Consider the following 16164-nt stretch of genomic DNA (forward strand, 5'->3'; position numbering starts at 1 on the left):
CTTCCTCATACAAACTTTGACTCACAAGTAGGACTTCAAAGGTAGATTTGGAACATCTGCATCTTCAATAAACATCACCGTTAGCCATGATAGTAGCTTGTGACCCCGGTAGCTTGAATAACCAAACACACAAATATATATATATATATATATATATATAAAACAAATAAAACAGAACAATTAGAAGCTGAATGGGGGCATGGTGGAAGTTATAGAAAAAGAGGCGGAATTGTGCCAATAATTGGATTCTCCTCCTGTGTAGGTATGCTAGGAAAATGCAAGTAATCCTGTTTAATATAAGTCAATCTATGCGACTAAACTGCATGTCAATGTTCTTCGACAGTAGTAGCTGTGGTTCGTTCTTCAATGTCAAAACTACAAGCTGGAGCCCATCGGTTCTGTACCCAGATCTTATCACAGAGACAGATACTAATGTAGCGTGAAGGCAAATACTGATGTATCATCAGTAAATACCAATCAATGAAGTCCCTAAACAAGAGAGGCTTGTTCAGGGACTTTATTGATTGGTCGAATCACTCGAGGCTATGGGCTGAACAAAATGAGATTGATTGACCACAAGTGTCAGGCTCAGATGTATAGTACGCCCGCAGGCACAATGTTGCAGCACTAGTCTTACCTTTTTTTGTAATAAAAGGTTATACTAACTGTAACACGATCACATCATAAAATAATGATGCTTCCTGAAAATAGATACAAGTCATCTGTTAATTGACTTACTTTGCATTTACAGTACATCTGCACTTTTAAGATCATCATTCAAATGTAAATGTCCGACAGACAAAGATAACCCATGTAAATATAAAATGCCGTTTTTACATGGTGATTTTATTTATGAAGGAACTTTAACTATTCAAAGCTACCTGGCCCTGTGTGAAAAAGTAATAGCCCCCCCGAACCTAATAACTGGTTGGGCCACCCTCACCAGCAAGAACTGAAATCAAGCGTTATTCTACAACTGGCAATGAGTCTTTCACATCTCTGTGGAGATATCTTGGCCCACTCTTCCTTGGAGAATTGATTTAATCCAGTTTATGCGTAAACTACCTCCGCATTCGGCAAATCAGGTAAAAGCACTTCCGCCTCGCTGGGTGAATGGGGAAGAGGACTGTTTCAAAGCAAACGCAGAAACTTTAAACATCTACAATGTATTGTTTTAAACAATATGTCAACACAGAGCCACCAAAGATGCCTACTGACCGTGTTTGAGGTTCGTTCATGTTTACATTCATCCATCCATCCATCCATTTTCTGAGCCGCTTCTCCTCACTAGGGTTGCGGGCGTGCTGGAGCCTATCCCAGCTGTCATCGGGCAGGAGGCGGGGTACACCCTGAACCGGTTGCCAGCTAATCGCAGGGCACGTACAAACAAACAACCAGTCGCACTCACATTCATACCTACGGGCAATTTAGAGTCGTCAATTAACCTACCATGCATGTTTTTGGGATGTGGGAGGAAACCGGAGTGCCCGGTGAAAACCCACGCAGGCGCGGGGAGAACATGCAAACTCCACACAGGCGGGGCCGGTGATTGAACCCTGGTCCTCAGAACTGTGAGGCAGACGATCTAACCAGTCGACCACCGTGCCGCCATGTTTACATTCAAGATATCACATTTGTATAAATAAATGATATACTTGTATTTAACTGTTTGAAGACACCAGCCATAAAGAAAAACTTTTTAGCAAGTTCAGCTTCAAACAATCATATAGTCATTCCTCCTTATGATTGTTACACAGGAAGTAAGCTTTTCTGTGTTCCGTGTTGGTCGTGACCTTCCGCATATCGCTGATTCAGCAACAATGGAAGGTTTTCAAGCATAAATAGGCTTGTTAAGGTCATGCTCCACATTGAGAGGAGCCAGATGAGGTGGCTGGGGCATCTGATTCGGATGCCTCCCGGCCGCCTCCCTGGTGAGGTGTTCCAGGCACGTCCCACCGGGAGGAGACCCCGGGGACGACCCAGGACACTCTGGAGAGACTACATCCTTCGGGTAGCCTGGGAACGCCTCGGGATCCCCCGGAAGAGCTGGATGAAGTGGTTGGGGAGAGGGAAGTCTGGGCGTCCCTGCTAAAGCTACTTCCCCCCCGACCCGACCTCGGATAAGTGGTAGAAAATGGATGGATGGATAGATGGAAGGTCATGCCACTGCATTTAAATCAGATTCAATTCCGGACTTTGTCTAGGTCACGCCTAACTCCTTTTTTGAATTAAATTAAATTAATTTATTTATTTTTTTAAATTTAAGCCATTCAGAGTTGACTTGCTGGTGTGTTTTTGATCGTAGTTCTGCTATAGAACCCAAGAGTGCTTCAGCTTAAGGTCACAAACTGATGGCCAAACAATCTCCTTCAAGATTTTTTAGTAAAGAGCAGAATTAATGGTTCCATCAATCACAGCAACTCGTCCAGGTCCAGAAGGAACAAAGCATCCCCAGACCATCCCACTACAACCACCATCCTTGATTGTTGGTATGATGTTCTTTTTCTGAAATGCTGTGTTACATCTACTCCAGATGAACCCAGAAATTTAAATAAATAAATGTGATTAGCCACAGTTAATTCATTTTTTTCCTCAATAAAGAGAATCACCACAACAGCATTTTATGTTTACTTAGGTACTTTGTCTGATATTTTCATTTGTTTGATGATCTTAAACATTCAAGTGGGGAAACTATGCAAAAATAAAATAATTTGAGAAGGGAATTATTTTTCAAAGCACTGTATAATAAGCATGTCACATACAGTACTTTACCATGTAGAACACAGGGTCTCAACTGGTCGTACTCTGGGACCCACATTTTCCCATGGTCATTAAGTTGCGGCCAACTTTAATATAAGAAAAAAAGTACATTTCCAAGAAATAGTCTTCCCCCTTCAAACACATCCTCAGTCATCATAGCCTGATGTACTCGATCAGAAATCTAAACACTCACTGCCCAACATACAGTAAACAATAGGATGTCTGTGGAATACATTTGGATTGTCTATGACAATACATTTCTACATTGGTAACCAAAAGTTATAACTTCAAGTTTTACTGACTTTGCATTGTAATGGAATGTTATAACAATAGGCTGCTACATGCTGTCACATAATGTCTTAGATATGGTGAGGCAATACTTGGCTCATTGTCAAGTTCTTTTTGCACGGCCTATTTCAAGAAACTGCCATTAGTTGTTCCTCCTCAGGTATATTGAAAGCAGCAATAACGAGGCTGCCGAGTTGGCAGGGCCCACCGCTCTTACGAAACCTAGGAAAAGGAGCCAACTGCATCTTTCGCCTGACATATTTTACCTTTTTAAGGAGAACAACCTCTGCCTCGCCCTCCTATCTCAGTCATGTGCACGTCAGGCCATAAAAAACAGGTTTTGGGTAGGCAGCTGGGAGGGCGGGAGGTTGCTGGCTGTGGTTTCATTGTTGTTTTGTTTTTAGTAAGGCCAGAGAGCAAGGCCAAATAGCATTTGGCAAAGCAAGATTATTACTCTCCGAGCATTTTGTACATTCTGAAGTTCATTGTGAATACCACGTTAAAAGGGGAAGACATCCCCCGAGCATTTTGTACATTCTGAAGTTCATTGTGAATGCCATATGTTCACTCCGTGCCAATGTTACGTTTTTGCTGAAGTAATTGCTTTGTGCGAGGGCCACAAAGAGAGAAAGCTTACCGCAAATCCCGAAAGCAACAGCTTCACTTGTGGTCTGAATATTACTGTCGAAAATCTTGGTGCATTGAACGTGTCAGTCTAATTAAGACATGCAAAGAAACAACAATGTATGCAAAGGAGCGTCTCGCGTATTTACTTCACGCCGTATGGCTGTTGTCCATGGTAAGTGTTATCAGACCAGGAGTGCTGGATCAATGTGGACACTGTGAAGTGTAATCAGCAATGGGATAAAAGGATGTGACCTTTGGCCACGCTAAGGAGACTGAGGCCTGTTGCAGCAAAAGGGAGACAGTGAAGTAAAATACTGCAGCACCCTGGCTGACCGTGCACTTGAAATACCTTTTAGTGTCTTATGTCTGTTTTTGTCCATAAAAGGAGTGGGTGCCGTGCAGCGGAAAGAGGGCTCAATGGTCAAACAAGTTTGTCATTGCAGCAGTACTATTTCAAAGCGAAAACCTACCACACCAAACTGGTACTGTGCAGTAATAGCCAGCTGTCTAAAAACTTATGTCCATATAGAGTCGCTGTAACTGGAGTGTTTTGGTGCTTGAGGCAGCCTGCGAGCATCTCATTTCCATACAGACGCGCACTGCAATTGAAGTAGCAGATAAGGTGGAGGATTTCACAGGGGCAAGATGCTACTTCTTCCAGTGGTTTTATGAACTTTGACTTGCGTTTAAGTGTGAGGTTTCAGGGCAGTTCGACAAAACTTGATAATAATAAAAAATAAATAAAAAATGCACATTAAAAATCCAAATAAAAATGTCTTGTAAATCTGTCTGTGAGAGCTGTGTTTTTTAAACTTGCATTTTCAATTTGTATTTATCTTTTATGCGCAATACATTTCCTTGAGTTATTGTTTAAGTACAATTTTTTCATCCATCAATTTTCTGTACCGCTTATCCTCACTGGGTGAGTTTCCTATATTTAAGTGCAGTGTTTACTCTTCAAACTGTGTATTGTGTTACAGTGGCTTACAGCAATATTAAATGTACTTTTTAGGAATGAAACCGGTCTTGTTTATGATGAACACTTACAGTAGGCCTGCAACGCTACTGTATTTTAATGTTGGTCATGACGGTGGTACTAAGTGTTTTTTCAGGTGGTACGTGCTGTAAAAGGTTGGAGAACCACTGCTGTAATACATATGTTAATGGTCACCTGGCAGGTCAGAGAACAGCAGGATGCACTCGTTGAAGCCATTGGCAAGAAGGCGGTCCCTGAGCTGCTGCAATATGGCTATGCCGATACAGAAAGGGAACGACGAGTTCCCCAGTAGCAGCGTGTCCCACAGGTGGAATATCTTGTGCAGCGGGAACACATCTGCAAAAGTGGGTGCAGATTTGGCGTAGGAAAAAAAAATCTTCAGAGAGACGTAGCAGCATTAGAGACAACAGTATTGGGACACAATGAAAACACTTTGTATATAAAAAGGCATGATTTGCATATGTGAATTATACAATGGCTAAAGTTTAGTTGTCTGTGTGCAAACCCCCCCACCCCCCCCCGCAAAAAACTGAAAACCCAGAAATGTACGGAGAAAAGGTTGCCCATGGGGAGTTTTCATGTGGAGGTGGTTTGCTGGAATAATATTTAACATGACCATTCTATTTTATTTGAATGATAGTTTTAACTACCTGTTTGGATCCTCGGTGGGTGCACTAAGGCGCTGGGGGGGGGGGCAGTCAGTGTGGATACATGTATATTTATGTATGTGACAAGACTATGACCCTGAAAAACTAACTGATGCCCGGGAGGTGGACATTAGCATTCAGAGCAGGACGCCCTAAAGCTGGACTTTGCCTCGGGGTGTGAAAAGGAGGTAAGAAGGTCAATGCTTCACACTCCTTTCCACCACAGCAGTGCTCTCAATGTGTGTGCTTCTCATGCTGGGTTACATTGTGGAGACTAAACCGGAAAGACAGCCACTTTGGACAATGACAGCGTTATTATAATTTTTGCCTTTATAAACCACCAAAGTTGACCTGAAATAAAACCATCGAGATGTGTAAACGTCACTAACAGTGTAAAAAAAAAAAAGGCATTTACCATCTATGAATTACAGCCATTTTTTTTTTTTACATTTAACTCAGCTGCTCCATTGGCTTGAGTCATCGAAAATTTTTTACGAATTAATCAGTAGACTGAATAAAGGTCACCAAAATGTGAAAAATAACCTAACCCTAGTGGAGCCTGTGACCTTTTCAGTCTCATTCAGTCATGGAAGCAGACACCTGGTGCCTACTGATGCTAATGGACTTTGTTCACTGCTACCACCTTTCACATGGCCTATAAAAGCTGTTTTTTTCACCGCTGTTCTGTATAAACAGCACAACATGGAATAGTGGCACGAAAATGATTAAACCTGTTCAGTATTTAGAATTCATAATCCTTATGCGTGTGTTAATCACAGAGTTTGGCCGAGCCACAGACTGATTGCGACGTGGAACATAACGGTAGCCAATTAGAAAGCTCCCTGAAGCTTGCACCGTTGGCTCGACATAAATACAGTAGCAACTGGTTATGTTGAGTGTTTGTGTAACGTGTCTCACAAGTCCTTCATCAAAATAATGACAACGAAGAGAGTTTCCAATTGCAATGCAGTAAACCAGATAAACTAACGGTTAGCCGAGCTTCTCTTCTCTGCTCTTTTTTTCTTTGCATTTGCCTCTCATAGGCCACTCATGGTCCAATGACAGACACCGTTATGCGTGGTGTGCTGTGTTGCTCATTGCGAGTACACCAAACACGATAAGCACATTAATTGAAACTCTGAATCGGTATGTCTACTGTATACTATTGAACTCAAACCTATTCGCAGTTCACTATTCACAAATTCACTTATTCACATTTTTTCTGTGGAACCTATCCTGAGCTACTTTCTAAAAAACTAAACTTATTTACATTTTTTGTACTCTTTGCGTAATGCTCTAAGCTGCCAAAGGATGGTGCCCATGCCCTAGCTAATTGGAAAGTAGTAATTGGTGTCAAGGAAGTGATCTCATCTTGACTGAGAGACTAACATCTGTTTAAACTTATAGGGTTGGTCCCTATGCCCCACAAATAGCAAGGGTTTATCCCGCTTAAGGTGAAGTTGACACTCAAGATGCGAGTATTTTAAACGTCACACCAGATGCTGACATCGTCCAGCATCTGATTATCTGATTACGGGATTGGTCACAGTTTTGTGCCAAGATTTTGCCTTGCTAGGTTCCACGTAAAAAGGCAAAGACATATAAATTCCAGCTAAACTGTTATGGCTCCGATGCCCCAATTTGAATTAGATTGGGGCATTTCAATGATTATTATTTTTTTTTTTTTTATCATACTCAATATATTCCCTCAAGGGGAAATTCAAGTTACACTCAATGAGTCACAATTTTGCAGGAACTCTGCGTCAAAGAGGCTCGTGAGACTTGATAGCTACTCACGTGTGAACATTGTCAGGAACCAAGGAATGGCATACAGCTGTGGGAGACAATGGGGAAAACATTAGTGAGATAAAGCAACTTTTGTTCTCCACAATGTGCTGAAATGAGAATAATGAAATGGGCTTTAGTCAGTGACTTAAACTCGGCAAGCCCTGAAGGAACAGACAGCAAAGGAGAAAAACTGCTGACTTTGATTACGAGTCACAATTAATCTCATTATACCAATTTGTAATCTCTCAATTCCACCCCCGAGGACTCCTATAAATGCTAAATTAGAGAACATGAATACACTGTGAAGCACAGTCAGCCGTTAATGAAGCGTCTGTATACACACCTGCCAGGTTTACCGGGGGGGTTGGGGGTGGGGTATCACTGGGCGTGGACAGCTGGCGCTTATCTCGCCTACTCAGTTGACAGCTAATTGAGGGGGGGAGCCGAGGACCGTGCCGTCGTCTCACTCTGTGCACACAAACGATAAGCGATGCCGCCGGCCGCAGCCTCAATTTCAAACGGCAGGACGGCGAGTCGTGCCAGATTGGATTGGTGGCAGCGTGAATGGCACACCTGGGAGGTGGTGATACGGCCAAATGGAAAACGACCTGAATTAAACCTCTGGAGACAGAGTATGTGAGGTCTGCTTTTGGCCTCAGGATTAATTGGAGAGGACACCTTGCATGCCACAGCAGTACATCAAATTAACCTCAAATTTATTTATTTATTTTTGCGCAACAGGTGCCTTGTGTCTGATGTAAACACCTACCTCGTCGCCTTTTTTTTTTTTTTTTTTTTGTAAAACCCTGATGGCTATCCTCAGCCATCAGGGTTGTAACAGTTTTGGATTTTCCATTGTAGTTATTTTTTATTTCGTTTTTTTTTTTTTCAAATTCAGTTTTAATTAGTTTTTAGAGCAGTTTTGTTAGTTTTAATTTTTTTCAAAAATACTTTGTCTTAGTTTAGTTTTTAAAAGTTTCAGTATTGGTTTTAGTTTTTATGCAGGCTATTTTTTTGGGAGAGAGATAAAAAAAACAACAACAACAACAACAACAAAAAACATTTTTAAAAATGTAATACCTAACTAACAGATGAACAACCATCCACTAATTAAATACAGGTACTGCATAACTGTCCACAAAATTTGATTATTATTATTAGCATGTTTTTCTTCCCTTGCTGCTAAATTGCAAACTTCTCAAGTGGACTTTCAGACTTGTGGCTGTTATTTTCCTTGAGACATATTGGACAGATAGAGAGACAGATAGATAGATAGATACAGATATAGATACATTTATGGATAGCGACATAAATTATTGTATGAAGTACATAAATCGTTAGGGTACAGCAACTTGAGAAAAAATACTACACTTAAAGACAAAGTGGGTATAAAGTTCTAAGTTGCTTACTTAGCAGCTTGATGGATGGATTCCGTACATGTTTTTCTTTGTTTGCCAATAGGTAATCCTAGATAGATATCCATCAACCCATGAGAGCAAAAAAAAAAAAAAAAAAAAACCCATAAAAGTGTCATTCATGCTTTTGTTGAATGCTCCAATTAATGTGGTATTGTGCTGGTTTAAGCGCTGGATGAGGTTGAGAGGAAATTGTGATTCATGGTCCTTCCAGTCTAATGACTTGGATTGATATCAAACATTCCAACACGATTCTGCTTGGACAATATAAAAAACAAACAAAAAAACCCATTTCTTTTCGAGAGGGAATGGAGCTGCACTAAAAATCATTTTAATTGTTTCCTGATGGTTTGTTATGTAATATTCTAGTTTGTAGAGTTGGTGAATTTGGGGTTTTTGTTTGCTGTAAGCTATAATCACAATTATACATATTTGAAAAAAATCATGAAATATTTTACTCTTGGGTTTCTGTAGTGCATCTCTATAATAAGTTTCACTTTTTGAATTGAACTACCTAAATGAAGCTTTTGACAATTCTAATTTACTGAGATGTACCTGTATATACTATTACTACTACATAAATAAAAGAATAAATAAACATGATTAAATAAATCCCAGAGTACTTGGAGGTAAAACAGCACAGTCACATGCTTTTTGTACTAAATGCTTACAGACGATTAACTGCATATCTTCTTTGCAAACTGATCAAAAGAGATGTGAATGATGTTTTGCTGTCTGTATTCTTACGTCAGGGATGAAGCCGATTTCATTCAGGTGGTTGCTGAGCTCGGGGTCATGAAAGGCAATCATTTGTGAAAAGACGGTCAGGTACTCTGAAACAAATGCCACAAAGCGAGCATAATCTAATGTAGAGTTTGTACTGCAGATAATTACGATATGTATTTATTCCCATATTTTAAATTGTTCCCAAGTGTCCTAGTAACATGTCGGTTACATACATTTGTCAAAATACCCCAAGGATCAATAATTATAATACACTTCATAGCTGCACTTATAGCTATAAAATACAGAGTGGCTCATTTACAGACACATTTTCAGAAACAGGCAGCTCAAAAAAAGATTTCCTTGGTTGTTTAATTTCACATTTGATGTTTGGGCAGGCACTCCAGAGACCATAAGAAGAGAGAACATGCAAAGTAATTTTAAATTAGGTCTCCTTTAATTCCTCATATAGTGGCTGACATTGAATTTGAGAATTTAGACCTACTGTAATTTCTCGTGTATAATGCGCACCCATGTATAATACGCAAAGTTGATCTCAAAATTCTGGAAAACTCTTCTACCTATGTATAATCCATTTTTACAATGCATGATTTTGCTTCTATGCATGATAAAAACGAAGTATTATCTGTATTTTGTTTTCAAAGAATTATTCCGAAGTTAAGCACTTTATTTGAACATGTAATTCTTTTTATTTAGTTGCTCTTATTTTGAAATTCACAGCCCTACTTTTATTTAGTAAATGAGAAAACACACAATAGTGCTCATGTTTGATTGCCCAGGCAGAATTTGTAAGATGGGTACAATTCTTTAAAGAAAACATGAAGGACCAGGCGAAACACATTTAATTTTATTTTAATGGGATTCAAATTAAACTGTCAAGCATTTAAAAAAAATGCATTATCATTAAACGAAACATAACCATAAAGAAATTATTGATGGTTGTTGTTCAGTCATCAGTCGTATTTTAAAAAAATAAAATAAAAAATAAAAAATGCTGACAAATTCTGCCTGGGTATGTAAACCTATGAGCACAACTGTACATATATGCAGTGATATGTACCCCTGTCATATTGGAATTAAAGTGTAGGCTACACCTTTTTCGGTGTATGCGGTGGCATACTAGAATGAAAGTGTACACCTTTTTCATAACCTCTAGGTGGCAGTGGCATATTGGAATTAAAGTGTACAGCTTTTTCATAACCTCTAGATAGCGGCATACATTTATAAAATGTGAAAGTTTTTTTTCATTTCCCCCCTATATGCATGTATAATGCACACTATTGACTTCTGACATTTTTTTGAGGAAAAAAATGCGCATTATACACGATAAATTATGGTACACTGTACCATTAGAACATGCTCAGTGATAGCATCACACACTGCAGAATGTATGTTAAATGGTAACGGCACTTAATCACCATCACAGTGCCCAAAGCGCTTTACAAAGTCTCACATTCACACAAACCTTCATACACCAATGGGCGGCTTCTCCCATGGAAGGCGCTGCCAGTCTCACTGGCAGCAAATTAGGGTTCAGTGTCTTGCCCAAGGTCACTTTGACATGCGGACAGTTCGAGCCGGGATTTGAACGATGACCCTTTGGTCACTGGACAACCCGCGCTACCAACTGAGCCACAGCCACCCATCTTTGAAATTTATATTTACCTACACTGTTCTTAAATCCATATGTACACTAACAGTATGTTCATTTAACTTCTTTTACGTTTGCTATTCAGCCAATAATAAAACAGAAAAAGGAACCGCAATCACCTTGGTTGCGCATTTGGATGCTTCAGTCCTCAAGTATACAGATTTAGATTCACACGTATGTGCTAAAAGCCCTTGTATGCTTAAAATCAAACCTCAAACTTCATAATTCAGCTGTCAAAGGAAGATGAAAATAATCAATATGAACGAAAGCTTATGTCCAAAAGCTTTTGGAAAGAACATCTATGTTGTTTTTCATCCCAAAGGTGTTTGATGGACTTGAGGTGAATTACTTCCACACCAAATTCAAAGCATGGCCTTTATGGACTTTGCTTTGTGTGCGTGGGAACAGAAAAGGGCCTTCCCTAAACTGTTCCCACACAGCTAGAATCATTCAATTGTCCAAAATGTCTCGGTAAAATGAAGTAATCAAATTGAGGCGGAATTAAAGGCCCAACTTCTGAAAGATATATAATGTATAAATAAATTTGGTCCGGATGATATTGGCACAGGGAACAGGAACTAAAGAGTTAAACAGTAACAGACTTTTTTTTTTTTTTTTTTACTTATTGCTTAACCTTGCATTTGTCTATTTTGGCAGGAAAGGCCAATTATTATCAACAAAAGAACTCTGACCAGAAAGATAAACATAAAGTTGACTGCCTGACTCCGTGGAGCAAGATGATAATAATCCAGTTTGTAGCTTTTTATCAGTCATGCAGGAACTGTTTTTAATGCTATTTTATCCATTTCCCTATTGCCACATGACGCGGCATGGCTGTGGGAATCCATTAAGAGAGATTTAAATTTCCTTTTCACAGCTTTGAAATAGCATGGGGCAACAAAAATAAATAAATAAATGCAATCAACACTGAGCAGCTGGCTGCAGACCATGATAATTTGCTTTTGAACTGTGCTGCGACCACGTCGAGACCATTTGCATTTTCCTTTTCTCCTTTCAGCAGCCCAAAAACACAGGATCACGGAGACTAAACAAGGCAGCAATCGGAATGGTGGCATCACAACCACAAGTAGTCATTTTTCTCCATCTCACCTTGGATGACGTGTGAGTTGTCCTTCAGGAAAAAGTTGTAGAGGTATTTTGGGATGAAGGCGGACATACAAGCATATGCTAATGCTGTGAAAGAACACGGGGATTTTAATCAACAAAACAGGAAACAAGCCTAACAAAGTGCACCAATTTGCAGTTTCTTACCCTCATTGTTAAAATTCAAGTAAAGAAATGGGGCGCAAAGAGAATCCAAACCTAAAAGACAACAAACATTTGTCACTAAAAACTTAATGCCTAAAATGAGGTCACATTTTATCCAAATTCAGAATGGAAGAAAATAATATACAATCTGGATCAGATCTTGACTAAATGTGGTTTGGTCTGACACATTTTGGTTCCAATTGAACCAGATTTGCTGCCTTTTATCACACCTATATGAAAAAATAGCTGGGCTACTCAAAGCAAAATTAAGAGTAAGAAGTTCAGAAAAGAAAGTCAAAATATTGTAAGATTCTTTTTCAAGAATGTTTTTTCCCCCCGGGAAAAAAGTCCTATTACCAAAAAGTTGTTTCTTAGCAGGATCCGCAAAAGTACTAATACTACATTTTTCAATATTCCAATCTTGCAATTAGAAATTTATTCTCAAATTTCAACTTCATTCTTGAAGTTTTGTGTCACACGTGCCTCTTAACTTTAAAGGCATTTCTTTATTAAATAGCTATTTCTGAAATAAATGTATTTTTATTTAATTTAACTTGTAATAATTTAATCCTTTTTATAGTCCTACAACAAAGATGATATTTTTTCCCCCCCAAAAAAATTCTTTTTAAAAACACAATCAATTGGTTGACTCATCAAAATTAAATGGAAATGGGAATACCACATGTAAAAAAATAAAATAAAATCCATGTTAATGCATTGAAAACTCCAGACAGGAAGCTACAGTCCAACAATCTTACACCGATTAAAAGAAAATGTCCAAATCTAAATTACAACTTCATATTTACCGCTACCTTAACAAGGATAAGCATTACTGAAAAAGGATGGTTGGAGTTTGCAGTGATTTTACCGCTGACTAAGGCAGAGATGGGACAGGACTTCCCCCCCCTGTGGCCAATCACATGCTACACCAAAAGGAATGAAGGAGTTCCAAAGGGGGCGAGATAATGATTCAGGTGGTGTGAAAACTGAAGTTGTGGAGCATAGTAAAAGTTGGGAAGAGGATGGATGATGTGCCTGGGTTAGACTGACCCTGCCAGTAGACCAGGTCGGGATGGGAGACCACCCAGGCTTTCAAGACGCGCCTGAACTTGACGTGACCCTGCGGGGAGGACAGCAGCTCGTCGTACTGGTGGCAGCGTGGGATGTCCACTTCGATCTGTGAGCGAAAATAGGCTTGCATTTAAACACCGCGACTGAATCATTTTAGCGTTCAAATAGCTGTGCTGCAGTTGTGGCAAGTAACAAAATACAAATATTAGTTACTGTACTTAAGTAAAATTTGCAGGTATGTGTACGGTACTTGATTTGTTTTTCTGATGACTTTTTACTCCCTACTTTTGAAAACAGAGATGTACTTTCCACTCTTAACACTCTTTCAACCTATGGCAACACGACATAAACAATTGAGAGAGGTGAAGATAACCGCGGTTAACCGAGGTTAACAACTGCAAACGCTCCTTCAAGTAAATTTCAGGGTCTGTACATTATTACTTTTTCTGAAGGAATTTAATCAGTACTTCTTCTACCCAAGTTTTTTTGTAATTTTTTTAACACAACTTCTGCCAGCTCTGCCATGCTGTTACCTGTCTGTCAGTTGGAATGGGCGTGTCCTTGTCGATGCTTGCGTATTTGGCCTGAATGTCCCCCTGTACAAAATAAAAGACGCATAAGGGTGCATTTAGGTGGTGGAACTGAATTTGCTCGTCATGTTATGTACCTCAATGCCCAGCAGTGCTGCCCAGGCTAGTCCACGCACAAGAGGGGGGATGTCTACCCTGGCCTCTTTGTACACCAGGTTCTTCTTGTAAGGATAAGCCTAAGAACATTTGAATTTTGTGATATTGCCTGGTGGAAACAAATAGTGCAGGGAAGGGAGACCTTGAGCAGCCTGTCAAAGAGGATGACACGAATGAGTTGGTACTCAGTGTCTCTCTCGCGGATGATGAGCGGTAGCGTGACAGTGGAAGAAAGCTCGTTGGCGCTGTTGGAGTGCGTCAGATTTGAACGTCTGGGGCAAGCAGATTGAGACGGTACAGTGTGTGACGTTGTTACTCCAAGTCAAAAAAATCTACAGTTGGGTAAATCAATGGTGTGAAAAATAAGGTTGACTCACTCATCCTCCAGCAGAGGGAAATAAGCTTCTCCTGCGACGTCCTTCAGCCTCTGGAAAAGGACAAAAGACCATCATTAAAAGAAGCATCAATTAATTTACTGCTTGCTTTGAGCCTTTAATCTTATACAGTGGACCCTCGGACGCAACTTCTTTTTTTTTTTTTTTTTTTAGATTTCAATGAAAACATGGTTTGAAATAATAATTCAGAATCCAAAAGAAAACTGGTCAACCAATCAACAAGTTGCTGGCTAGGATCCTGAAATTGTAATCTCACAATAACAGCGTGCATGACGTGACTCACGGTAGCTATAAGCTCAGTTGTGTAAACAAACGACTGCAGTTTTTGAACAGCCGAAGAGTTTGTCCATTGGCGAGTAACAGACATACAGAGAGAATGGTTCAAATCTGTGCCATTTAGTCCTCTCTCTCACTTTACTTAACTTTATTGCCGGCTCTCGTCCCCTCTCTATATCTCCTCTGGGATGCATCTTTCGCCGAGTGGACACCAGCCGGCTCCATGGTGGGGTGAAGCTCCTCGCGGTTGTAGCATCGTAAACAAAAAAGTCCAGTAGCGCCGATATTCTCAATTAAATAAAACGTCACGGGTAACGCCACAACAGTGAAAACGGCCCCGCATGACACAAAAATGGCGGAAAGTGTAAAAAAAAAATGTAAAAAAAAAAAAAAAAAATGGAGAAGTAACGGAACTGTGTTGAACAAGCTGCCAGTGAAGGAACACATAACAAGCACCAAAACTCTCTGCAAAAGAATGTCAGGGCCAAAACGCTGAAAACAGTCCAAAATGGGTTAATGCGATGCAAAAGAAAAAGAAAAAAAAAAACTCCACAGAAAAGTAAAAAATTACAAATTAGCCGACTCACAGGCCGCGCCTCTTGCAACCAAGTCAATAGAGTCAAGTTCTTGTTCTGATTTGAGCCAGGACTTGACAAGACAAGAATGTTCACAGAGGACGCTTTATCAACTCTAACAACGCCATTAGTTTTTGTCACATTTAAACTAATTCCAGGTTCTCTAAATAAGGAATTACTTGTTAGACAAAACACTGTCTAACACTCAGCATAAAACATTAACCATCTGTTGCCATCTAACAGCTCAATTAAGAATAGTCACCACATACCAGCGAGTGTCTTCACTTTAGTTCAAATCGTTTTCTCTTATTAGGACACATCTAATGATCCAACCATATAATAAGAGCTGTATCACCCAAAATTATAGATTAAATGAACAATTATTAAGATAGTGTCAAAAAGACCCGGACTTTGGAAGCGGAAAGTTGTGCAAGTGTGCGTAATATTGCGTGCAGAGTTTTGATGCACTATTGGTTGCGTTCTTACATTCCTGAGCTGGCACAGAGAAAGCGTCACCGTGGTGTCATCCAGCAAGAAACTGCGATCCCTGCCCTGGCCGAACGACTCTCCGTCCTCCAGGACAAAACTACATATGAACAAGAAACACAGATTGAAGAAGATTGTTCGGTCTTCGTCCAACAAACAAACACATCTACAGTATGTCCTGTACTTGGGGAGCGTGCAGATGGGAGGTTTGGACTGGATGATCTCCTTGTTGGTCAGCTCCTTCTCAAGGTCACCCCCTGCAAGGCACCACAGGTGGTACACCTCATTGATGGCCCGCTCTGAGAGGTAGTCGTCGTCTTCGTCTAAAAGCCGCAAAAAGCTAAACAATTAGCATCGATTTCTCTTGCTACCATATTGATACGCAAATGTCATTGATTGATACTGCGGGTGATCTTTGCACACTTTATGGCAATAGTTTGACCAAAGATGATGAGAATCTCACTTTTCTAATTTCTCTATGAACTGTCA

General features: G+C 39.9%; 1 protein-coding gene across 1 annotated transcript in view; it reads right to left on the reverse strand.

Annotated features, from left to right (window-relative positions):
* The window catches only part of tbck (TBC1 domain containing kinase), a 30781-nt gene that overhangs the window by 8514 nt on the left and 6103 nt on the right, over window positions 1–16164 (reverse strand). Inside the window, exons 11-22 of the mRNA XM_061770771.1 lie at window positions 15860–15998; window positions 15676–15775; window positions 14321–14370; window positions 14086–14215; window positions 13925–14023; window positions 13791–13853; window positions 13237–13363; window positions 12190–12240; window positions 12028–12111; window positions 9270–9355; window positions 7117–7153; window positions 4847–5008 (exon numbers count right to left, since the gene is read on the reverse strand). Coding sequence (XP_061626755.1) covers window positions 4847–5008; window positions 7117–7153; window positions 9270–9355; window positions 12028–12111; window positions 12190–12240; window positions 13237–13363; window positions 13791–13853; window positions 13925–14023; window positions 14086–14215; window positions 14321–14370; window positions 15676–15775; window positions 15860–15998 — 1128 coding nt within the window. The remainder of the gene's footprint in view (window positions 1–4846; window positions 5009–7116; window positions 7154–9269; window positions 9356–12027; window positions 12112–12189; window positions 12241–13236; window positions 13364–13790; window positions 13854–13924; window positions 14024–14085; window positions 14216–14320; window positions 14371–15675; window positions 15776–15859; window positions 15999–16164) is intronic.

The sequence above is a fragment of the Phyllopteryx taeniolatus genome, chromosome 4 (genome assembly GCF_024500385.1).
Source record: "Phyllopteryx taeniolatus isolate TA_2022b chromosome 4, UOR_Ptae_1.2, whole genome shotgun sequence".
Classification (NCBI taxonomy): domain Eukaryota; kingdom Metazoa; phylum Chordata; class Actinopteri; order Syngnathiformes; family Syngnathidae; genus Phyllopteryx; species Phyllopteryx taeniolatus.